The sequence below is a fragment of the Anolis carolinensis genome, unplaced genomic scaffold, assembly GCF_035594765.1.
Source record: "Anolis carolinensis isolate JA03-04 unplaced genomic scaffold, rAnoCar3.1.pri scaffold_25, whole genome shotgun sequence".
In the NCBI taxonomy this organism is placed as follows: domain Eukaryota; kingdom Metazoa; phylum Chordata; class Lepidosauria; order Squamata; family Dactyloidae; genus Anolis; species Anolis carolinensis.
Window position 1 is genome coordinate 43,785 of NW_026943834.1, and position 26,757 is coordinate 70,541.

The 26,757-nt window shown below is 41.5% G+C and overlaps 2 protein-coding genes across 7 annotated transcripts in view; both read right to left on the reverse strand.

Moving 5' to 3' along the window:
* Positions 1-11,617: 11,617 nt before the first annotated feature.
* On the reverse strand, positions 11,618-25,436 carry LOC134294859 (cytoskeleton-associated protein 2-like). The gene is made up of 6 exons (XM_062966634.1): positions 25,380-25,436; positions 19,360-19,992; positions 17,650-17,868; positions 15,504-15,659; positions 13,604-13,860; positions 11,618-12,564 (listed from the first exon to the last, which is right to left on the reverse strand). The coding sequence occupies exons 1-6, from the start codon at positions 25,434-25,436 to the stop codon at positions 12,279-12,281; spliced, it is 1,608 nt and encodes a 535-aa protein (XP_062822704.1). The 3' UTR covers positions 11,618-12,278.
* The window catches only part of LOC134294853 (leucine--tRNA ligase-like), a 56,518-nt gene continuing 54,781 nt past the window's right edge, over positions 25,021-26,757 (reverse strand). For all 6 annotated transcript variants that reach the window (XM_062966613.1, XM_062966615.1, XM_062966612.1 and 3 more), the window contains one exon: positions 25,021-25,824. In XM_062966613.1, coding sequence (XP_062822683.1) covers positions 25,539-25,824 — 286 coding nt within the window. In that variant the 3' untranslated portion in view covers positions 25,021-25,538. The remainder of the gene's footprint in view (positions 25,825-26,757) is intronic.

Genomic DNA, 26,757 nt, shown 5'->3' on the forward strand with positions numbered 1-26,757 from the left:
AAGCAGAAGAGATTAGGGCTTGCTGACACTATTTATTGCTATAGCAAAGATAGATAACTCTGTGATTTAACAAAGAAAAATGTTGCTTTTGTGTGATTAGGTGACTGAATACTTCTTGGAAGATTATTTGTTTAATGCTGCAATTTCTCAACTGATGAGTCTCAGTAATGCATTGTCAGTAAGTATACTTACAGTAAAACATTTTAAAGCTCTATGCATGCACAAGAAAGCCAGCAGGAAAGTGTATTTATCATGGAATGCGCTGTGACCTCTGCAAGATTTAGAATGTGCTTTTTTGTGAAATAATTGTACTCAGTTGCAGTTACCATTGATTTGAGAATCCGATATCAATCTTTGCACAATTGGAATTAATCTTGTTTTAATTACTATATTAATACAATAGAATGTTAAATATAAATAATCTCTGTTAACATCATAAACAGGATTAGGATGTAATATGTTAAAAAAAGTCAGATAATGACCTAATTTTGGACTTAATTTGTCTGTTTGCCTGTTGAATATAATTGAGCATTAATTGTAGTGCTTCAAGGCAGTTACTAAATGAAATTTTATCAGTATTATTATTGTGATTTATACATGTTGAAAGAATATATAGAAACTACAGGTGTCTTTGGGGACAGTGTAATGGCAACTTTTTAACTTGCAGGACTGCTGCTCACATCCTTAGCAAACTGTTTAGTATAGAATAAAACCTAAGTGTATATTGGGAGCATGGTGAAACAAATGTTCACCAGCATTTCAGAATATCCATTTTTACTCTTGTCTGAAACCAGGAAGTATGCAAATTAAAATTAGAACAAACCGAAAGAGTTTCACTTCATTAAAAATGAAGCTTATTCTTATTTCTCTTTAAAAAATACTTTTCCTATCAACAATTGCAGAGGGAATCACTGATAATAGATGTTTCATGATGAGTGCTGCCAGTGACTCATTTTCAGATGTTTTTTAAATGGGAGCAGAGCACATTGGTTTGATTTCTGGCAAAGCCCTTAACCTGCAAATAAAACTTTGCTTCTCATGCGGGGAGATATAAGTGCAGTAAATGCTTATCTGTCTTCTTTTTATTGTCTGCCACCTCCATGCCTTCTTTTGAGTTAACATTTTGGGAACATTGCATTTTCCAAGTTTGTAGAACAGCAACATGTAGGTCTGTAAATGATGTTGGACTAGAGACTGACCAAAGATGAGCTGCTTTTAGCAATTGTGTAAAATGCAGCATCAGGAGTTTCACAGTCATTTGAATGAATATTGTTTGTTTTATTTCTGAATGACCAAAGAATCTGTCCTTTCCAGCCATTTTTAACACTTTAAAATTAGCTTTTTCTTGGCCTGAAAATTGCTTACTCTGTGTTTATGTGTTAATGCACGTGCATATGCAGTTTGTAAGTCCTTGTAGAGTTACTTGTGGCACCCTCATCAATCTTTTACTCTTCTATGTTATTTAGAAGTTGCCTCTTTCCACAGCATTTAACACTTGACAACATACATCTAAACTATTTTGTTTTGTTTCCTCTTAATGCTGAACACCACTGGGTCTATTCATTGTGAGATGGTGTTCCCACCATTTTTAAATGATCATTTGTTCTTTGTTGGCTGCATCCTCTTTGGTGTACAAATACTTCATTGTAGCATAGCTATCCAGATGTTTTAAAGTCCCCAGAGGTGAAACTTTTCTCCTATAGGAATTCACTACAGTTGATCAAGTGGAGATGTGAAATCATGTTACTGTTACAGAAAAGAATATTGTGACTGTAATGCCGTTCTGGGAGAGCTAGGATAATGCTGTGGTCATAGCAGTAGGCTAGACTGGTGAGAGCCAGGTTCTGATCATCATGCAAAATCATTATGTTTTTTGCCTGACCTTGGGTGGTTACGCCTTTTTAGCTTCAGTTACATCACAGGGACTAAAATAGAATAGTGGGATACCACTTTGAGATACACTTTGAGGAAGGTCAGGATTTAAATGTACTATAGAATCAGCGCCCAACACCTAAATGTTTGTTCTGATATAAAAGTTAATTACCTTATACCACTGTCTAATCAGTCCCTCAGTTTTAAACCTTATGAAACTCTTCCAGACTCCATTCCTGTATCTTTTGCTAACTCAAAATCTTTATCTAGAACAGAGGTGAAATGCTGACAGAGTAACCAAGCAAAACACAAGCCTTGGCCAGGGTTATCCATCTTGTCTAGCTTATCTCTTTCATTTTTCAAAAGACTTATGACTTCAATTAGTATTGCAACAGTAAATTTGAGTTTGCAGTATGCTTTTCAGGCCCTAATCTAATAAAATTATCATCATGCACATTCTTGGGATTCTGTTCAGAATCCCAATAACTGGCTCGAGTCTCAAGGTTTTGCCAAGTGTTTAAGAAAAGTCCCCTGCACTACATCCTCTATAAGCAGTGCGAGTTTTGAACTTTTTAGCCCCATGTTTTTCTGATAGAAATGACCATCTTGTTGTATGGTTATATGCTTTGACGTCAACTCCAGCTTATGGTGACTCTATCCTAGGGTATTCTTGGCAACATTTATTCGGGGAAGATTGGCCATTGTCACTTTGATAGGCTGATAGAGTGAGTCTTGCCCAAGGTCAACCAATGAGTTTCTGAATCCTAATCTCCAAGAGTCCTAACCCAGTTATATTTAATAATCCTTTATTCTATTTTCTTCCTTTGTAGCAAGCGTCTCAAAGAGTTATTCTCCATAGTGCAGAATATGAGGATGCCCTCGCAACACTCTGTGTTATGCTTGCACCAATGGCACCACACATCAGTTCTGAGATCTGGAAAGGTAATTTCTAGAGTTTTATTTATTGTTACTACCATAGAGAAAAATATTAACAGAAATATTTTATAGATGCTTTGATCAGAACTGAGCATATTCAACTGATGACATAAAACATGTAGATCTCATTTAGCTCTCCAGATGTTTTTGGACTGCAACTCCCAGGATTCCTCACCTTGGTTATACTGACAAGGCCTCCTGAAAGCTACTGTCCAACAATATATGGAAGACCACCTAGTGTAAGAAGCAGATTCTCAATCATTGCATTTTCATGATCAGCATCTGTAATTGTTACAATGTATGTGTTTACAGTGTTCAATTAGATTGACAGCAATGACTCTTCATAACACAACACTGTTCATTTTTCATTACTTACTTATTTTAACACATCTATGTATTCTGGTTTGTCATATTAATTCAAACATTATATTCAGGAAGACTTAAAACTAATAGTAATGTGAGTCAAAAGAGTCCTGCTGTGGGAAACATTCCCCAATGAAAAGCCATTCTTTGTGGCAATAACTCTACAGACAACTTTGCTGTGGTCCTAGTAAGCAAGTTTCTTCCTGGTCTACTGATGTTTTTTTTTTTTTAAATCCACTGCAGAAGAAACAGTGAGAATGGCCACATATGGCATGAATGGTACTAGCATATGTCAGGTCTTTGGTTTGCAGACCTTTTGGTTTCCCACCATGCTTATTCTAGTGTAGAAATATGGTCCAATCACCATACTGTACTCAAGCTGGGCTCCCTCCAGTGAACCAGGCTGCCTGCCCAGATAAATGTTCTATTTCACTACGCTTGTATGATTATTAAAGTATTATACAGTGTATATGACCTTTTAAAAAAAAAGCAAAGGCAGTGTTCCAATTCTGTCGGCACATATTACATCCCAGTATTGACACGCCCCCAGCCTCTGATTGGGATGTCAATATGAGTCTCCGCCTCTTTTCTTATCTGATGCTGCTGAGGGGCGTTCCCTTCCCCCTGTGTAGCCACGCCCCCAGCCTCTGATTGGGATGTCAATATGAGTCTCCGCCTCTTTTCTTATCTGATGCTGCTGAGGGGCGTTCCCTTCCCCCTGTGTAGCCACGCCCCCAGCCTCTGATTGGGATGTCAATATGAGTCTCCGCCTCTTTTCTTATCTGATGCTGCTGAGGGGCGTTCCCTTCCCCCTGTGTAGCCACGCCCCTCACCCTCTGATTGGGACTTGCCTGAGATGCTCTGCCCCCTTTCCACTTGGAGTGGCCCCGCCCCTCGACTCTTATTGGGACGTTGCTGTGAGGCTCCGCCCCTTCTCTGTCTGATGCCGCTGACAAGTGCTCCCTTCCCCCTCTATGGCCCGCCCCTCGTCTCTGATTGGGAGGGAGCTATGAGTCCCCGCCTCCTTTCTCCTCTGATGCTGCTGAGGGGCGTTCCCTTCACCCTCTGTGACCACGCCCCTCGTGTCTGATTGGGCCATTTGAATCTTGGCGGGGCGGGGCCAAAGAGCAACGGCTGCCGCCATGTCTGCTTGGTCTCGGAGCCTCCGCTTCGGAGGGAGACAGACAGAAAGGGAAAGGCCCAAGCCAAGCCGCTCTGCTGAGGAGAATGCCGCCGCAGGTAAGTGCGAGGGCGCCCCAGAGCATGTGCAGAGCGCCTGTATGGCTCCCATTGGTTTCCTGGGGAGGATGGGCGTCAGAGTCCTGACCTGCCTGGATCTCTTCCTTCCCCAGCGGAGCGGAGGCGGCAGCTGGACGAGTTCCTGGCCCAGAAAGGGAGGCCCAGGCCGGCGGGTGGCAGGTGAGGAATATATTAATATATAATATAACTAGCTGTGCCCGGCCACGCGTTGCTGTGGCTGAGTCTGGTGGTGTTGGTCAGTTTACATTACGTTGTATTTATGCTGTGACCTCCACCCTTCTTTATACTCACATTAGTAGTAGTATTTGAAGTCTGTTACCTTCTTCAATTTTTGTGTTGATTGATAATTGCTTGAGATCCCTGTTGTCTTTGGTTTGTTGTTAATCGTGATGTCTGATTCTGCTGAGTGCGGTTACATCTTATTGTGGTACAATAGTCTTTTTTTTTGCCTGTGTAGGTGTTTATTATTGTTGTTGCTGTAGTGGTCATGAAGGCTGGATAAGTTAGATGCTACTGTATTCGTTTTTGGAGGCCCAGTGTAGCACTGATTGGCTTCTCAGCCTCAGTGCCTGACTGCTTCTTGCCTGTGATGGTGTAGATTCTTATTGTTGTTGTTGTCATTGTTATTATTGTAATTGTTTTTTTGGAGGCCAAGTGTGAATGTAGTGATTGGGGAGGTGGATGAGTTGTGTTGTCAAATTTTGTATTTGTTATAGTCACAATGCGTTGTTGTGAGTTTTGTGGGTCCGGATTGTGGTTTTGTGGTGTAGTTGTGTTGTTACAACCGGGAGAAAAGGCTTTTGTGTTGTGTTGTCAAGTTTTGTATTTCTGGGGCGTTTAGTTGTGTGCCAAGTTTTGTATTTCTGGGGTGTTTAGTTGTGTTGTTATAGTCACGATGCACTGTTGTGAGTTCTGTGGGTCCGGATTGTGGTTTTGTGGTGTGGTTGTGTTGTTACAATCGGGAGGGAATGCTTTTATGTTGTGTTGCCAAGTTTCATATTTCTGGGGCATTTAGTTGTGTTGTTATAGTCATGATGCGTTGTTGTGAGTTTTGTGGGTCCAGTGTGGTTTTGTGGTGTGGTTATGTTGTTACAACTGGGAGGCAAGGCTTTTGCATTGTTTTGCCAAGTTTTGTGTTTCTGGGGCGTTTAGTTGTGTTGTTATAGTCATGATGTGTTGTTGTGAGTTTTGTGGGTCCGGATTGTGGTTTTGTGTTGTGGTTGTGTTCTTACAACTGGGAGGCAAGGCTTTTGCATTGTGTTGTCAAATTTTGTATTTCTGGGGCGTTTAGTTGTGTTATAGTCACGATGCGTTGTTGTGAGTTTTGTGGGTCCAGATTGTGGTTTTGTGGTGTAGTTGTGTTGTTACAACCGGGAGGCAAGGCTTTTGTGTTGTGTTGTCAAGTTTTATATTTCTGGGGTGTTTAGTTGTGTGCCAAGTTTCGTATTTCTGGGGTGTTTAGTTGTGTTGTTATAGTCACGATGCGTTGTTGTGAGTTTTATGGGTCCGGATTGTGGTTTTGTGGTGTGGTTGTGTTGTTACAACCTGGAGGGAAGGCTTTTGTGTTGTGTTGCCAAGTTTCGTATTTCTGGGGCGTTTAGTTGTGTTGTTATAGTCACAATGCGTTGTTGTGAGTTTTGTGGGTCCTGTGTGGTTTTGTGGTGTGGTTGTGTTTTTACAACTGGGAGGCAAGGCATTTGCATTGTGTTGCCAAGTTTTGTATTTCTGGGGCGTTTAGTTGTGTTGTTATCGCATGATGCGTTGTTGTGAGTTTTGTGGGTCCGGATTGTGGTTTTGTGGTGTGGTTGTGTTGTTGTAACCTGGAGGCAAGCCTTTTGCATTGTGTTGCCAAATTTTGTATTTCTGGGATGTTTAGTTTTGTTGTTATAGTCACTGCGCAAACAACTTTATCATTTTATATATATAGATATATTATGATACGATATAGTACAGTGTCTTATATAATGCTAATAGTGTAATATACTAGGAGTGTATTAAATACATTGTGGTATCATAATATAGCACAATATAATAACATATTATAGATTACATGTAAAACTACTAATATAATAATATATAATACTCGTATTATACTATACTAATATTATAATATATTGGATATACATATAGATAATATGATGTAATACAATGTAATACACTATTATAATTGTATATTTATATTACATTACTATTACTAATAATATTGCAATATAGTCATATAGTACAATATAATAATATGTAATGTTTATATAGTGCTTATATTGTGCTACACTAATAATATATTTTATGTACATATAACTTATAAGCCGCCCTGAGTCCCCTTCAGGGTGAGAAGAGCAGGATATAAATGTTAATAATAATAATAATAATAATAATAATAATAATAATAATATGGTGCAATGCTAATAATATAATATATTGTATAGACATATGATATCAATAATTTCTTTTTTATTTTTTATTTATTAGCAACATTTATATCCCGCCCTGCTCACCCTGAAGGGGACTCAAGGCAGCTTACAAGTTATATGTACATACAATATATTATATTATTAGCATAGCACATTATAAACATTCTATATTACTATATTTTACTACAGTAGAGTCTCACTTATCCAAGCTAAACGGGCCGGCAGAACCTTGGATAAGCAAATATCTTGGATAATAAGGAGGAATTAAGGAAAAGCCTATTAAACATCAAATTAGGTTATGATTTTACAAATTAAGCACCAAAACATCATATTATACAACAAATTTGACAGAAAAAGCAGTTCAATACACAGTAAAGTTATGTAGTAATTACTGTATTTATGAATTTAGCACCAAAATATCACAATGTATTGAAAACTGACTACAAAAATGCTCTGGATAATCCAGAACGTTGGATAAGCGAGTGTTGGATAAGTGAGACTCTACTGTATTATGATATGATATACAGTAGTACAGTATCTTATATGACGCTAATAGTATAATATACTAGGAGTGTATTAAATATATTGTGGTATCATAATACTATATCATTATACTGCAATATTATTAGTAATATTAAAAACATGTAATATATAATACACAATTATAATACTGTATTAATGTTATTATATGGTATTACATTATAATATTATTACAGTAGAGTCTGTAATACAGCAGAACCTTGGATAAGCGAATATCTTGTATAATAAGGAGAGATTAAGGAAAAGCTTATTAAATGTCAAATTACATGATTTTACAAATTAAGCACCAAAACATCATGTTTTACAACACATTGACAGTAAAAGCAGTTCAATACACAGTAAAGTTATGTAGTAATTACTGTATTTATGAATTGACTCCAAAAACTTTGGCTACTAACAAACTGACTACAAATAAAAGTAGAATTGCATAAAATGAATTTACAGTAACAACTTTGTTGGAAATTAAATCCATAAAGAGTTCAAAGAGTCCAATTTGTCGTGATTGTTTCCAAGTGTTGCCTTGGGAAAAGGGACACCTATATATAGTAGGCTTGTGCAAAGGAATTGGAAGTTTCGGAAATCGTAAGAAAATTGGAAGTTTTGTAAGTCCGAAGCCATATCCAAAGCATTTGCATGGCCCAGATCAAATATTTTAGAATCAAAACTTACCCATACTTTTTCACTTAGTATTGGAAGGCTCCCAAAGTTAGTTTCATATTTAATGCAAGGCAAGGAAGCGAAGCCAAAGGCTGCCTTAGTGCCTTGCCATTCCTCTGTAATATTAATGCAGTCTCGGCATTAGCAGCGGGCAAAAGAAGCAATGTATTTTGGGAACAGCACAGAACTCTGGGAAATGTAGTTTGGGAAGGAGGGAAATGTAGTTTGGAGCCCTAGGCCTCGCCCTGAACTACATCTCAGTATCAGAAAGCACCAATCAGGATAGTGAAGAGACAGGTCTATCCCTCCCGAAAACTTTGGAAATTCACCAAAAATCTGTGGATAAGCTAAATGTTCTGAAATTTGGTGGGCTAACAATGTTATCTACCATTGTAGCAAGTTTCACCCCAATAGCTTTAAAAACGAGGGAGATGGGAGCCCCTTAAGTTTTCCTAATTATAGTTATTTAATTATGCACAATTACTGTAACGAAATACAGTAGAGTCTCACTTATCCAACACTCACTTATCCAACGTTCTGGATTATCCAATGCATTTTTGTAGTCAATGTTTTCAATATATCGTGATATTTTGGTGCTAAATTCGTAAATACAGTCATTACTACATAGCATGACTGTGTATTGAACTATTTTTTCTGTAAAACTTGTTGTATAACATGATTTTTTGCTGCTTAATTTGTAAATTCATAACCTAATTTGATGTTTAATAGGCTGTTCCTTAATCTCTCCTTATTATCCAACATATTCACTTATCCAACATTCTGCCGGCCCATTCATGTTGAATAAGCGAGACTCTACTGTAGTAATGGAATTTCGTTAGTCTCGTTATAGTAATGAAATTTTAACTAAGTATACTTTAGAAACACTTTAGAAACCAAGTGCCAGCGCTCCCAGTTTTGTAATGACTTTTGAACCATTTTTTGTGGATGGCACATCCCTACTATATAGACCACTAGAGATTTTTCTTACTGTTTTAATAGTTGAATGTGCCTTATTAACTAACTTCTTACTGCTTGAATAAATCAGTTTTTTGAAAATTTATTTTTTCTCTTCCCTTCCAGATGCCCCATGAATCCACCGTGGAGCACATGCGGTTGGACATCACGGAGGGCTTCCAAGTCAGGCAGCGGGTGAGTCCTCCTCCGCAGCCCCCCAGGACCCTCATTTTTGGGGGGCAGCAATGCAGGAACTTAGGCACACCCCAGTCCCAAAGCTTCACATGTGGCCTTCACGCCAGGTCAAAACTGGGAGTTTTTGAAGAAATTGTCGGTAAAAATGGATTAGTATAGTGTGAAATTGTGCTGGGAGTTTAAAGCTGTGTGTGTGTAATCTAGTAGTGAAAGAGGTTAAATGCATAGAGTGGAAATGAAATGGCTAGAGTGTAAGTTTGGGAAGTTTTCGCTTTATAGCCAGACGTATGGTTTAGAGATAAGAATGGAATGTTTACTCCTGCAGCGTGCTCCGATGCAGACGGACAGAGTCTGGTGATCATCTGATCTGTCTTGTATATAGTTGTAAATAATCAATAAAGTTTGAGCTGCTTAAATAATCTGAAATAAGGAGTCATGGAGCATATTTTATTCCATGTGTTCTGAGCATACAGCCAGATCGTCGGAGAGGGAATTGAGAAGGTGATTTGTCTCAATCAACCGATAGAAATGGCTGCTAAGAGTGTCCCATTTACTTGCAGTGTTTTGCCACTTCATCACATTGACTAAATTCCACTGAGTTCTACACTGAAAATTTTGGACGCCCCTGTTCCCATCACATTAGTTTGGCCTCAAGCGTAGGAGAGAGCATTCTTTGCGTAATTTTAAGCGTGGAGGCCAGCAGTCTTTTACATTATTTCAGGAGGTGGTGAGGAAATGGATTTTTTGAAATCATCTGGAATTTTGGCCTTTCCTGTAATGTAATGAGTCCCCTTGGGGAGATAGGGCGGAATACAAATAAAGATTATTATTATTATTATTATGGCATTTGTTGCTCACAGTTTAAAATGTGGGAGGGGAAGTTGTGGAAGTATCCAGATTTTGGGAGTATGAAGCTGGATTATATGGCAATGTAGATGCCTCCCCCCTTATCAGAGCCAAGTGGGAATAGTGCAATTGGCCACCTTAATTAGCACTGAATAGCCTTGCAGCTTCAAAGCCTGGCTGCAATTATGCAATGATGCAAGCATTCCCTAGTAATTTGTTTGTATGATTATTAAAGTATTATACAGTGTATATGACCTTTTAAAAAAAAAGCAAAGGCAGTGTTCCAATTCTGTCGGCACATATTACATCCCAGTATTGACAAGTGTCTATTTTTTTTTCTTCCTCCGGCAGGATCTCCAAAGTGTTTCCCAAGAGGCCAACCACTGTGAAGAGCAAGAGAATTGAACCTCCCCTCCCAACAATTATCCTGTCAATAACATGCCTGAGATGATGGAGACGTGGGCTTCGCAGAGAGGGAGGAGGTGGTGGCGGAAAGGCAAGGGGCTGCAGGAAAACTCCCCTTCCCCAAATGTCTTCCTAGAGGCTGCCCCGAGGGCGAAGCTCCCCTCGCTCTGTTCCCGCACTCGGCCCTTCCTCCCCAAGGCCTGCCTCACATTGTATTTGCTTCCGAGGAAACCTGCCCTGCAAAGAAGCAAGAATAAAGATTTCTGCCATCCTCTCTCTTGCTGTTAAGAATTCGAGAAACCCCCCTGTCAACAAGAGCTTGCGGATGGGCCCTTAAATATTGGATCATGGCCAGTGTTTTCAGAGTGTTCTTTGATTGTAGGTGAACTATAAATCCCAGCAACTACATCTCCCAAATGACAAAATCAACCCCCCCTCCCAACCCCACCAGTATTCAAATTTGGGCGTATCAAGTATTTGGTCCAGTGAATGAAAATACATCCTGCATATCAAATATTTACATTACGATTCACAACAGTAGCAAAACAATTATGAAGTAGCGACAAAAATAATTTTATGGCAGGGGGTCCCAGACTCGGCCTGGTGAGCGAGCAAGTGAAAATGGCAAAGGCAAAATGGCAAAAATGGCACCTGGGCATGCACCCCCCGCCTCCTCTTGGCTTTGGTCTGGGCCCGCTCGCCTTCGGGGCCTGTGGCCAGGCCCACACCTATAGCAGGCATCCTCAGAGGTTGTGAGGTCTGTTGGAAGCTAGGGAAGTGGGATTTATATATCTGTGGAAAGTCCAGGGTGGGAGAAAGAGCTCTTGTCTGTTTGAGGCTAGTGTGAATGTTGCAATTGGCCAGCTTGATTAGCATTTAATGGCCTTGCAGATCCCAAATCTGGCTGCTTCCTCCCTGGAGGCATCCTTGGTTGGGTGGTGTTAGCTGGCCCTGATTGCTTCCTGTCTGGAATTCCCCTGTTTTCAGAGTGTTGTTCTTTATTTAGGCTTTTCCTTAATCCCTCCTTATTATCCAACATTTCCGCTTATCCAACACTCATTTTTCAGTGATTGGTTTTGGGGGGCGGGCGCCAAAATTCGGTTCGCCTACACTTGAAAATTACTTTGGGCCGGCCCTGGTTGGATAATACGGTGTATCTGATGAGCGGAACTCTACTGTAATAATAATAATATTTTATTTGTACCTTGCCACCATCTCCCAGAGGGATTCAGGGCGGCTCACAGAGCACTCAAGATACAACATGCAAAATACACAAAGTGCAGAAACAAAATGTAGCAGTAAACGGCCAACGTAACACCACAATTTTATAATACCCCCTGATTTGATCAGCCCAATTTCATGTGAGGTTTGTACTAGTGATAGTTTCCACCATGTGGCCCTGGTTGTTGCAAAGTTTCTCTCTGAAGTAGCCGGGATAAGACAACTTCCTGTATTAGACCCAGGCTGAAACTTGCCTTGTATAGATTTGCAGTGTTTTTTCCTTGTTTGTATGCATTTAGCATTGAACTCATCCTGTTCTTAAGTGGGCCTCATCAGTTTAGGAATCTGCTGTGCACTTTTCCTCCTTGTAATAAAGGCTGATTGATTGGGTTGCTGATGTGGGCGATACGTCGGGAGACAATGCTTCTGGAACATGGCCAGACAGCACGGAAAACTCACAGCAACCCAGGGATTCTGGCCACACTGATTGATGGATTGAAGAATAAAGACGGACATGTTTCCAAAAGGGCTTCAGAGAACAATGCTGTGGGTCCAGTCTTGTTTACAAAGAAAGAGAAAGAAGGAGGCTGGGAGGAAAGGAGGTGGTGTGAACACTCCTCAACGTGGCAATGATGCTTTCGTCGTGGCCGGGGTGGCATTGTGCCCACAGGTGGCCCGTCCAGTCACAAAGTCGGCCACTCTCACCGCTCTGGGCAGAGCTGTGTTGCTGCGGAAGAGGAATTGGCTCCCGTGGTCTGCGGCCACGATTTCCTCCAGGGAGGAGACGACAGGGTCGTGGTCCCTCAGCATCTGTGGGTAGGAAGCGGTGGCGCCTTCAATGCGCAGGGACCGTCGCACGGGGGTCAGGAGTCTCACCTCTGGCCAAGGGCTTCGCTTGCTGGACCTGGAAGGCAGAGAGCGGAGAAGTCCATCCCTTCCTTTCTCTCTCACACACTCCTTTCTTCTTTCCTCTCTCTCTCTCTCCCTCCCTCCGGTTGTCAGAAATATTAAATATTAACTAGATATTTTTAATTACAAAAATGTGAGTCAAGCACTGAAAGGGTTAAAAAAGCTAGTGTCGTCCTGAGGAGTATGAGGTAGAACTCAAGTGTGTGAGAGAATGCCTCAGTGTGAGGTAGGCCTCAGCGTGAAGCTTCGGTGAAAAAAGCCCCAGGTTGAAGTTCCTCATGTGTGAAGCTCCTGTGTAAGTTTGGTGTGAGAGGAGGCTCTGTGAAAGCGAAACTGTTTTATTTGCATGAGAAAGAAGCCCAGCGTGGAAGCAAGGAAGTACAGTAGAGTCTCAAGTATTCAACATAACGGGTCGGCAGAACGCTGAATAAGCGAATATGTTGGATAATAAGGAGAGGTTAAGGAGAAGCCTATTAAACACCAAATTAGGTTATGATTTTACAGATTAAGCACCCAAACATCATGTTATACAACGAATTTGACAGAAAAAGTAGTTCAATATGCAGTAATGCTATGTAGTAATTACTGTATTTACAAATGTAGCACCAAAATATCATGATGTATTGAAAACATTGACTACAAAATTGCCTTGGATAATCCAGAACGTTGGATAAGTGAATGTTGGATAAGTGAGACTCTACTGTATAAAGAACTTTATTTGTGTTGTGGAAATCTTGTTTTTGTAATTACTGCAACTATATAATTTTGCTATAACAAAAAGTCTCCAAAGCACGAGATAACATTGGTCTGTGTTTTTGTTCTTTCTATCACTTTTGGCTACTGGTGCTGGGTGATGCTGCAGTTAATAAGTTACTCTGCTGTACGTTTATGGGAAGGGTCTTTTGTTAATAGGCCTACTCAGCCAACATAGGTGGCCAGTCAGGAAGGCAGCCAAGGGCACTGAGTGGGGAGATGGCTTCTCATTGGGGAAAGAGGGGAGCAAAGGGCAAGGTCTGTGTGTATGGGGGTCTCACCTGGGCAGGGAAAGGATCTGGAGCTTGATGGCCGAGCAGGGCTTAGCCCACGGTGGGCTTTGCTGAGGAGTCTGGGGAGGGTCCACATCTTCCTCTGGAACAGGGCTGGCTGCAGGGGTCGAAGGGAAACACACTCCAGAAGGGCTCACAGGCTCCGGGTCTCTCGTGCAAAGGGATCCCATGGCACGCTCACCCCTGGACGGTGCCTTGACATTCTTCAAAATACCCGTGACAGCATCTCGCAGCTCCTGCAGCGGCTGCAACAAGAGGAAGAATGAGAAACTACTCCTTCGTAGCTACAGGTTGGGCAGGTGTGGATGCGGGTGCAGCTGCGGCTGGGTTCATCCTCACCATTTTGCTACATTACAATTGATTGGCTTTGCAGCGTTTACAAAAAAACTCTAAAATAAAGAACAACACTCAGAAAACAGGGGAATTCCAGACAGGAAACAATTCCCTCAGGCAGAAAGCAGCCAGGCATTGAAGCTGCAATGCTATTCAATGCTAATCAAGGGGGCCAGTTGCAACATTCATATTTGTATCCAATAGACAAGAATTCTTTCTCCCACCCTGGATATATAAACCCCACTTGCCTAGTTTCCAACAGACCTCACAACCTCTGAGGATGCCTGCCATTGATGTGGGTGAAACGTCAGGAGAGAATGCTTCTGGAACATGGCCAGACAGCCCAGAAAACCCACATCAACCTAGAGAGCTACTGTATATACTTGAGTATAAGCCTAGTTTTTCAGCCCTTTTTTAGGACTGAAAAAAACCTTCCTCGGCTTATGCTCGGGTGAGGGTCCTGGTGGGCTTATATTCAGGTCAGCTTATACTCAAGTATATATGGTATATTAATTATTTTTCTCTATTATTATTGGTATTGTTACATTTATTATTTCACTCTATTATTATTAAAAGGATACATAAGCACATTTACATTATCTTAAATTACAGTTTGATGTAAAGATCCAAAAACATTTAAATTACTGAGGCCTCAATTAATGTAATTTTATTGGTATCTCGGCTTATACTGGAGTCAATGTTTTCCCAGTTTTTTTGTTGTAAAATTAGGTGCCTTGGCTTATACTCGAGTATAAAAGGTAAAGGTTTTCCCTGACGTTAAGTCCAGTCGTGACCGATTCTTGGGGTTGGTGCTCATCTCCATTTCTAAGCCGAAGAGCCGGCGTTGTCCGTAGACACCTCCAAGGTCATGTGGCTGGCATGACTGCATGGAGCGCCAGTGTTACCTTCCCACCGGAGCGGTACCTATTGATCTACTCACACTCTGGGGGTTGGTGCTCATCTCCATTTCTACGCCAAAGAGCCGGCGTTGTCCGTAGACACCTCCAAGGTCATGTGGCCATTGGCATGACTGCATGGAACACCGTTACCTTCCCGCCAGAGCGGTACCTATTGATCTACTCATACTCTGGGGGTTGGTGCTCATCTCCATTTCTAAACCGAAGAGCCGGCATTGTCCATAGACAACTCCAAGGTCATGTGGCCATAGGCATGACTGCATGGAGCGCCGTTACCTTCCCGACGGAGCAGTACCTATTTATCTACTCACATTTGCATGTTTTCGAATTGCTAGGTTGGCAGGAGCTGGGGCTAACAGCGGGCGCTCATTCCGCTCCCAGGATTTGAACCTGCAACCTTTCGGTCGGCAAGTCCAGCAGCTCAGTGCTTTAACACACTGTGCCACCATATATATGGTATATATTTCTTAGACAGAAATGTACAGTAGTTCTTTTCAATAAAGCTTAAGCTTGACTCTGCTCCGTGAGTTGCTGAAGCTCGTTTGCTCTGCTGCTTTGCTATTGCTCTGTCAAACTGGTATATGTTGCTGCTGCTGCTGCTCTCTGACTGCTTTTTGAGCCCCGAGGCCTCCACTCACCGTGGCCCCAGCGGAGAGGGCGGCTTCGTAGAGCCCTGCCACGTCCAAGGAGCCCCTCTGCGCCTCTAGCGTGGCTTTGCAGACCCAGAACTGGGCAAACCTCTCCACTTGCGGGATGCGGGTCAGCGCTGCGAGGATCTGCTCTTCAGGAAGGCCCTGAAGACGGAGAGAAGGAGGACGGAAGGAATCAGGGAATGGGCACAAGGAGATAAGGGGTCTTGAATAGGTGCCCACAGGGTTCCCCCAGGTGCCAGAAATGGAAAAAATGGGAACTGCCTTCACTTCTGTTTATGTATTGTCTGTCCTTGCTAACTGTATAACAGCAGTAAATGTTTGCCATTTATTTATATATTATTTATTAGTGACATTTATATCCCGCCCTTCTCACCCCGAAGGGGACTCAGGGCGGCTCACAAGTCATATGTACATACAGTATATTATATTATTCGTATAGCACAATATAAGCAATATATATTACTACTAGCTTTGCCCGGCCACGCGTTGCTGTGGCATTGTCTGGTGGTGTTGGTGAGAAATTGTTGAGGTAGTGGTAGTATTGAATGTCTGTTGTATGGTAGTCTTTATGTTTAGTATGCACACTGAAGTGGATTATATGGCAGTGTGGAGTCAAGATAATCCAGTTCAAAGCAGATAATATAAGATTCTAAATGGGTTATATAGCTGTGTGGAAGGGCCTTGAGTCTACACTGCCATATAATCCAGTTAAAATCTGATAATCTGTGGAAGAGGCCTAAGTGAGGACTAACTGTGCCTGTCCCCTGGGCTGAGTAGGTTGCTAGGAGACCAAGTGGGCGGAGCTTAGCCTTCTAACTGGCAGCAATTGGATAAAAACTATTATTCCTCTCCCTGTAATTAGGACTTTATTTTTCTTTTCTTTTTGTTGTATCAACTTAGAGCCGTGAATGATGGGTTGTGTTGTCAAATTTCGAGGTTGGGTGGCCTGTAGTTTTGTTGTTTTGTCCGCTGCCCTGATGCCATCACTCTTTTATATATATAGATTGATTTATTTTATTTATTTACAGTATTTATATTCCGCCCTTCTCACCCCGAAGGGGACTCACGGAGGATCACATTACACATATAAGGCAAACATTCAATGCCTTAACATAGAACAAAGACAGAGACAAACACGGGGCTCCGAGTTGGCCTCGAACTCATGGCCTCTTGGTCAGAGTGATTTGTTGCAGCTGGTTGCTCAACAGCCTGCATCACAGCCCGGCTATATACTATATTGTACTATACCACTATATTGTAATATTATTCGTAATATTGCATGTAATATAAATATACCATTATAATACTGTATAAATATTATTTTGTATTACATTATAATATTACAATAGAGTCTCACTTATCCAACACTCGCTTATCCAACGTTCTGGATTATCCAATGCATTTTTGTAGTCAATGTCTTCAATACATCGTGATATTTTGGTGCCAAATTTGTAAATACAGTATTTCCTACATAACATTGCTGTGTATTGAACTACATTTTCTGTCAAATTTGTTGTATAACATGATGTTTTGGGGCTTAATTTGTAAAATCATAACCTAATTTAATGTTTAATAGGCTTTTCCTTAATCTCTCCTTATTATCCAACATATTCGCTTATCCAACGTTCTGCCGGCCCGTAGTATAGCATATATGTGTTCTGTAATCCTCCCCGAATCCCCTCGGGGAGATAGAGTGGAATGTAAAGAGTGGAATGGCCATCTGTCGGGGGTGCTTTGAATGCGATTTCCTGCTTCTTGGCAGGGGGTTGGACTGGATGGCCCATGAGGTCTCTTCTAACTCTACTATTCTATGATTCTAAGTGCATATATTATAAAGTATATGACGGCTTCGTATGGGTTGAGGTAGGTGTACAATATCTAGACGAGGATATATATATAGAGGTGTACTAGTCTTCCTCTCCGTAAGCTAAACTGCATAAATGGTTTTTTTAAAAGCTTTTTAAAGGAGAGGAAAAAGGGGACGTTTTTAGTTTGAGCTTAGGATGGTGGTGGGACCGAGAGCACGGCCTCCTCTGCAGACCGCAGTGCTTGTGCTGGTTTGTATGTGGAGATGCCATTTTTTAAATAGTCTGGGCCTGAACCGGGGAAGCCCCCCACTCCGGTCACCTACCTCTTCGGCCAGCTTCCGGCACTCTGCCAAGGTGTGTGTGATCTCGTTGGCCAGGTGCTGCTCCTCCTTCTCCGCTTCCTCTTTCTCCTCCTCCTCCTCCAAGGAGCCCCAGAAGGCGAGGTTCAGGCTGGACTTTGCCTTCGGAGGCTTCGGGGCAGCGGGGCGCATGGGGGGCCTCTTGTAGGTCCTTCCTCGGGACGCCACCCAGTCCTCCAGCAGCTTCCTAAGGAGGCAGAAGAAGGTGTACCGTCACTACGAGAAGGACCCCTGCCTTGCTCCTGAGGAGACAAGGGCTCACGGGAGGCCCCGATCCCACCCCAGGGAAGCCTCACGGGTGAATATAAGCCTCTTGGGTTCCCATTTCAAGCTCTACCTGGTTGCACCTTCCCATCTCGCTCCCTCAGTACACTGATTGCACTATGTAACAAACTTTGAATTTTTTTCTGCTCCAGGTTTGAAAGTGATATTTCCTGTTTAATTTATTTATTATTTATTTACAGTATTTATATTCCGCCCTTCTTTCTCACCCCGAAGGGGACTCAGGGCGGATTACAATGAACACATATATGGCAAACATTCAATGCCAACAGACAAACAACATACATTAGACAGACTCAGAGGCATTTTTAACATTTTTCCAGCTTCACGATTCCGGCCACAGGGGGAGCTGTTGCTTCACCATCCACTAGTGGCTGTACTTCCTCATTCCTTTCCTCGTGTTTTGCTGGCAGTTTTATGATGTTGTAAATTAGTTAAATTAGCCTCCTGCATAAAGTGTACCTAAATTTCCCTAATTGACAGATGCAACTGTCTTTCGGGGCTGCATAGGTCAACAGCAAGCTGGGCTATTTAATGGTCAGGGGCTTAACCTGACCCGGGATTCGAACTCATGACCTCTCGGTTAGTAGTGATTTATTGCAGCTGGTTACTAGCCAGCTGTGCCACAGCCCGGCAGTTCTACTCTAGAAACGTCACTTTTGTGTTGAATGGGTCAAGTCACCATGGTTTTTGTGGCTGCTGCAAACTAGGTTGCATTGGTTGAGGCGCAAAGATGAGATATTGTATTGTTGAATAATAATTAATAATAGTAATAGTAGTAGTAGTAGTAGTAATAGTGCATCATCCGAAAATACATCACACAGTCCTAAACGCTTGGGAAGCGTTCGACTTGTGATTTTGTGATACAAAATCCAGCATATCTATCTTGTTTGCTGTGTCATACTATGTCATTGTGTCAATAATAATAATAATAATAATAATGGTATAATAATAATAATAATAATGATCACACAGTCCTAAACGCTTGGGAAGTGTTCGACTTGTGATTTTGTGATACAAAATCCAGCATATCTATCTTGTTTGCTGTGTCATACTATGTCATTTTGTCAATAATAATAATAATAATAATTTATTCATATACCGCCCTATCTCAAGGGACTTAGAGTGGTTTCCAGCACACCAGGAAATATACCGTCAATTTAAAACATGTTTTTAGGCTTGACAAAACAAAACAAAAATTGTGTTACATCAGGTATGGGCATACTTGGGCCCTCCTGGTGTTTTGGACTTCAACTCCCACAATTCCTAACAGCCTACCGGCTGTTAGGAATTGTGGGAGTTGAAGTCCAAAACACCCGAAGGGCCTAAGTTTGCCCATGTGTGTGTGACACAGTGTTATTGTTGCTAAATTGCAAAGGCAACTTGCCGCACTTGCCTCCGGTCGGGAGCAGAAGGGGTCTTGAGCTCTTGGCCTGGGCCCACATCCGGGTGCTTGGGTTTGGGGGGCTCTCTCCTGCCATTTCGGAGCCCCCCAGAGGCAGGAGCTGTGTGGACGGCAGAGGTCCGGGGTCTAGGCTTTGCATTGGGGGTCCTCGGCTGTTGCCTGAAGTTGCCTTGCTTCCTCTCGGCTCCGCTTTTGGGTGCAGCCGAATGGCTCCTTGGATGGGCGGAGGGCTTCTTGCCTGGCGGGGGAGTTTGGTGCTTCTTTTTAGGATTTGCTGAGTTCAGGGAGAATGTCCCCTTACTCCCCAAATGTACAGATTGCTTGGATGCATGGCTTCCAAACGCCGGTCTGGAAACAGCCCTCTTTTGAGTCGGTCGGACTGCGGTCACTCCAACAACGGCATTCTCTTTCCCATCCTCTGCCTTCTGTTTTCCTTTGTTGTGGTCATTCCTGAGTGGCTTCTCAGGGTGGGTTTGGGAGGGGGGCTCCCGGGGAAAGCGGGACCCAGCCGCTGGGGGCTCCTTTGTCGCAGGGTGGTGGGGCGCTCCGGGCACCGCTTTCTTGACGGGGGCCACCTTGGGTTTGCTTGGGGCGGCTTCCCTGTGCTTCGTCCTGGCCACCTGGAAAGAAAGAACAGCCTTCAAAGAGTGTTGTCGAAGGCTTTCATGGCCGGGATCACAGGGCTGCTGTGAGTTTTCCAGGCTGCCTGGCCATGTTCCAGAAGCATTACCTCCAAACATTTCACCTGCATTTATGGCAGACATCCTCAGAGGTTGTGAGACAAGAGACAGTCAGTGCCAGCGAACACCTCCCAACAAAGTATTCACACAGGCAGGAAGCAGGCAGGCTTTGAAGCTGCAAGGCTATTCAATGCTAATCAAGCTGGCTAATTGAAATATTTACTATTTATTTTATTTACTACCCTGTTTCCCCGAAAATAAGACATCCCCGAAAAATAAGACCTAGTAGAAATTTTGCTGAATTGCTAAATATAAGGCCTCCCCCGAAAGTAAGACCTAGCAATGTTTTTGTTTGGAAGCATGCCCAGCGCCTGCCAAACAGAACACCAGAGCATTTAGGATTGATAAATGTACATACCAGTTGTACATGGAAATAATGGTAGTCACAAGAAATTCTTGATAGGATTCACAGTTTGTCTGGTTATGCTGGTTTGTGATGACAACTACTGTACAGTATATAATAAATGTTCATTTTTTTGTTCAACAATAAATGTGAATTCTTCTTCATGGAAAAATAAGACATCCCCTAAAAATAAGACCTAGCACATCTTTGGGAGCAAAAATTAATATAAGACACTGTCTTATTTTCAGGGAAACACGGTACATTTATATTCTGACTTGCTCCCAAGAGACAAGAATTCTTTCTTTCTCCCACCCTGACGTTTCACCCACATCGATGGCAGGCATCCTCAGAGGTTGTGAGGTATCTATGCCTGCCATAGATGTGGGTTTCCTCCTTTCTGGTTCCTCCTTTCTGTTGAAGTTGTCCACATGCTACAGACTACACAGAGAAGCCACTGAAAACCACAAACATGTGGATAATTTCAACAGAAAGGAGGAGACCATGAAAATGAACACAATCTGGCTGCCGGTATTAAAAAAAACTCCAAAATCAGAACAGTAAATATTAAGGAGCAGCACTCTGAAAACAGAAGAATTCCAAACAGGAATCAATCAGGGGCAGCTAACGACTCTGAACAAAGGATTCCCCCAGGCCAGGAGGTGAAGCTGGGAAGGCCATTTAATGCGAATTTGAGGTGATTAATTACAACATTCACACTGGCCTCCAACAGACAAGAGTTCTCTCCCCCCCCAGAGATATATAAACCTTCCTTGCTTAGTTTCTCCATATACCTCACAACCTCTGAGGATGCCTGCCATAGATGTGGGTGAAACGTCAGGAGAGAATGCTTCTGGAACATGGCCAGACAGCCCGGAAAACATACAACAACCCAGCCTTCAGAGAAACCATGCGGCTCAGGAGCCTGAACACAACCTCGTCTCCCTCCCTCCAGACTCTGGTGTCCCCAAAATAAGGGAAGAACCCCGCCCCCCAAAAAAACCCACAATAGCATTCCTTGGGGTCCACTTACCGAGTCCGGTCTGGAGGGAGCCAAGGCCTGCCCATTGGTCCTGTCCTTCAAGTAGGGCCTATTTGGGGGAAGAAAGGATTCTGAGATCCAGGTACCCCATTAAAAATAGCAACCTTTTTCAAGCCTCTACTAGTTATTTGTTATGTACAGTAGAGTCTCACTTATCCAACACTCTGGATTATCCGACACAGTCTGCCACCCGCCTGGATCCACAGCTGTTTCTCTTGGCAGCAAGGACTGAACTCTTTATGGATTTAATTTCCAACAAAGTTGTTACTGTAAATTCATTTTATGCAATTCTACTTTTATTTGTAGTCAGTTTGTTAGTAGCCAAAGTTTTTGGAGTCAATTCATAAATACAGTAATTACTACATAACTTTACTGTGTATTGAACTGCTTTTACTGTCAATGTGTTGTAAAACATGATGTTTTGGTGCTTAATTTGTAAAATCATGTAATTTGACATTTAATAAGCTTTTCCTTAATCTCTCCTTATTATACAAGATATTCGCTTATCCAAGGTTCTGCTGTATTACAGACTCTACTGTAATAATATTATAATGTAATACCATATAATAACATTAATACAGTATTATAATTGTGTATTATATATTACATGTTTTTAATATTACTAATAATATTGCAGTATAATGATATAGTATTATGATACCACAATATATTTAATACACTCCTAGTATATTATACTATTAGCGTCATATAAGATACTGTACTACTGTATATCATATCATAATACAGTAGAGTCTCACTTATCCAACACTCGCTTATCCAACGTTCTGGATTATCCAGAGCATTTTTGTAGTCAGTTTTCAATACATTGTGATATTTTGGTGCTAAATTCATAAATACAGTAATTACTACATAACTTTACTGTGTATTGAACTGCTTTTTCTGTCAAATTTGTTGTATAATATGATGTTTTGGTGCTTAATTTGTAAAATCATAACCTAATTTGATGTTTAATAGGCTTTTCCTTAATTCCTCCTTATTATCCAAGATATTTGCTTATCCAAGGTTCTGCCGGCCCGTTTAGCTTGGATAAGTGAGACTCTACTGTAGTAAAATATAGTAATATAGAATGTTTATAATGTGCTATGCTAATAATATAATATATTGTATGTACATATAACTTGTAAGCTGCCTTGAGTCCCCTTCAGGGTGAGCAGGGCGGGATATAAATGTTGCTAATAAATAAAAAATAAAAAAGAAATTATTGATATCATATGTCTATACAATATATTATATTATTAGCATTGCACCATATTATTATTATTATTATTATTATTATTATTATTATTATTATTATTAACATTTATATCCTGCTCTTCTCACCCTGAAGGGGACTCAGGGCGGCTTATAAGTTATATGTACATAAAATATATTATTAGTGTAGCACAATATAAGCACTATATAAACATTACATATTATTATATTGTACTATATGACTATATTGCAATATTATTAGTAATAGTAATGTAATATAAATATACAATTATAATAGTGTATTACATTGTATTACATCATATTATCTATATGTATATCCAATATATTATAATATTAGTATAGTATAATACGAGTATTATATATTATTATATTAGTAGTTTTACATGTAATCTATAATATGTTATTATATTGTGCTATATTATGATACCACAATGTATTTAATACACTCCTAGTATATTACACTATTAGCATTATATAAGACACTGTACTATATCGTATCATAATATATCTATATATATAAAATGATAAAGTTGTTTGCGCAGTGACTATAACAACAAAACTAAACATCCCAGAAATACAAAATTTGGCAACACAATGCAAAAGGCTTGCCTCCAGGTTACAACAACACAACCACACCACAAAACCACAATCCGGACCCACAAAACTCACAACAACACATCATGCGATAACAACACAACTAAACGCCCCAGAAATACAAAACTTGGCAACACAATGCAAATGCCTTGCCTCCCAGTTGTAAAAACACAACCACACCACAAAACCACACAGGACCCACAAAACTCACAACAACGCATTGTGACTATAACAACACAACTAAACGCCCCAGAAATACGAAACTTGGCAACACAACACAAAAGCCTTCCCTCCAGGTTGTAACAACACAACCACACCACAAAACCACAATCCGGACCCATAAAACTCACAACAACGCATCGTGACTATAACAACACAACTAAACACCCCAGAAATACGAAACTTGGCACACAACTAAACACCCCAGAAATATAAAACTTGACAACACAACACAAAAGCCTTGCCTCCCGGTTGTAACAACACAACTACACCACAAAACCACAATCTGGACCCACAAAACTCACAACAACGCATCGTGACTATAACACAACTAAACGCCCCAGAAATACAAAATTTGACAACACAATGCAAAAGCCTTGCCTCCCAGTTGTAAGAACACAACCACAACACAAAACCACAATCCGGACCCACAAAACTCACAACAACACATCATGACTATAACAACACAACTAAACGCCCCAGAAACACAAAACTTGGCAAAACAATGCAAAAGCCTTGCCTCCCAGTTGTAACAACATAACCACACCACAAAACCACACTGGACCCACAAAACTCACAACAACGCATCATGACTATAACAACACAACTAAATGCCCCAGAAATATGAAACTTGGCAACACAACATAAAAGCATTCCCTCCCGATTGTAACAACACAACCACACCACAAAACCACAATCCGGACCCACAGAACTCACAACAGTGCATCGTGACTATAACAACACAACTAAACACCCCAGAAATACAAAACTTGGCACACAACTAAACGCCCCAGAAATACAAAACTTGACAACACAACACAAAAGCCTTTTCTCCCGGTTGTAACAACACAACTACACCACAAAACCACAATCCGGACCCACAAAACTCACAACAACGCATTGTGACTATAACAAATACAAAATTTGACAACACAACTCATCCACCTCCCCAATCACTACATTCACACTTGGCCTCCAAAAAAACAATTACAATAATAACAATGACAACAACAACAATAAGAATCTACACCATCACAGGCAAGAAGCAGTCAGGCACTGAGGCTGAGAAGCCAATCAGTGCTACACTGGGCCTCCAAAAACGAATACAGTAGCATCTAACTTATCCAGCCTTCATGACCACTACAGCAACAACAATAATAAACACCTACACAGGCAAAAAAAAAGACTATTGTACCACAATAAGATGTAACCGCACTCAGCAGAATCAGACATCACGATTAACAACAAACCAAAGACAACAGGGATCTCAAGCAATTATCAATCAACACAAAAATTGAAGAAGGTAACAGACTTCAAATACTACTACTAATGTGAGTATAAAGAAGGGTGGAGGTCACAGCATAAATACAACGTAATGTAAACTGACCAACACCACCAGACTCAGCCACAGCAACGCGTGGCCGGGCACAGCTAGTTATATTATATATTAATATATTCCTCACCTGCCACCCGCCACCACAATTTTATAATACCCCCTGATTTGATCAGCCCAATTTCATGTGAGGTTTGTACTAGTGATAGTTTCCACCATGTGGCCCTGGTTGTTGCAAAGTTTCTCTCTGAAGTAGCCGGGATAAGACAACTTCCTGTATTAGACCCAGGCTGAAACTTGCCTTGTATAGATTTGCAGTGTTTTTTCCTTGTTTGTATGCATTTAGCATTGAACTCATCCTGTTCTTAAGTGGGCCTCATCAGTTTAGGAATCTGCTGTGCACTTTTCCTCCTTGTAATAAAGGCTGATTGATTGGGTTGCTGATGTGGGCGATACGTCGGGAGACAATGCTTCTGGAACATGGCCAGACAGCACGGAAAACTCACAGCAACCCAGGGATTCTGGCCACACTGATTGATGGATTGAAGAATAAAGACGGACATGTTTCCAAAAGGGCTTCAGAGAACAATGCTGTGGGTCCAGTCTTGTTTACAAAGAAAGAGAAAGAAGGAGGCTGGGAGGAAAGGAGGTGGTGTGAACACTCCTCAACGTGGCAATGATGCTTTCGTCGTGGCCGGGGTGGCATTGTGCCCACAGGTGGCCCGTCCAGTCACAAAGTCGGCCACTCTCACCGCTCTGGGCAGAGCTGTGTTGCTGCGGAAGAGGAATTGGCTCCCGTGGTCTGCGGCCACGATTTCCTCCAGGGAGGAGACGACAGGGTCGTGGTCCCTCAGCATCTGTGGGTAGGAAGCGGTGGCGCCTTCAATGCGCAGGGACCGTCGCACGGGGGTCAGGAGTCTCACCTCTGGCCAAGGGCTTCGCTTGCTGGACCTGGAAGGCAGAGAGCGGAGAAGTCCATCCCTTCCTTTCTCTCTCACACACTCCTTTCTTCTTTCCTCTCTCTCTCTCTCCCTCCCTCCGGTTGTCAGAAATATTAAATATTAACTAGATATTTTTAATTACAAAAATGTGAGTCAAGCACTGAAAGGGTTAAAAAAGCTAGTGTCGTCCTGAGGAGTATGAGGTAGAACTCAAGTGTGTGAGAGAATGCCTCAGTGTGAGGTAGGCCTCAGCGTGAAGCTTCGGTGAAAAAAGCCCCAGGTTGAAGTTCCTCATGTGTGAAGCTCCTGTGTAAGTTTGGTGTGAGAGGAGGCTCTGTGAAAGCGAAACTGTTTTATTTGCATGAGAAAGAAGCCCAGCGTGGAAGCAAGGAAGTACAGTAGAGTCTCAAGTATTCAACATAACGGGTCGGCAGAACGCTGAATAAGCGAATATGTTGGATAATAAGGAGAGGTTAAGGAGAAGCCTATTAAACACCAAATTAGGTTATGATTTTACAGATTAAGCACCCAAACATCATGTTATACAACGAATTTGACAGAAAAAGTAGTTCAATATGCAGTAATGCTATGTAGTAATTACTGTATTTACAAATGTAGCACCAAAATATCATGATGTATTGAAAACATTGACTACAAAATTGCCTTGGATAATCCAGAACGTTGGATAAGTGAATGTTGGATAAGTGAGACTCTACTGTATAAAGAACTTTATTTGTGTTGTGGAAATCTTGTTTTTGTAATTACTGCAACTATATAATTTTGCTATAACAAAAAGTCTCCAAAGCACGAGATAACATTGGTCTGTGTTTTTGTTCTTTCTATCACTTTTGGCTACTGGTGCTGGGTGATGCTGCAGTTAATAAGTTACTCTGCTGTACGTTTATGGGAAGGGTCTTTTGTTAATAGGCCTACTCAGCCAACA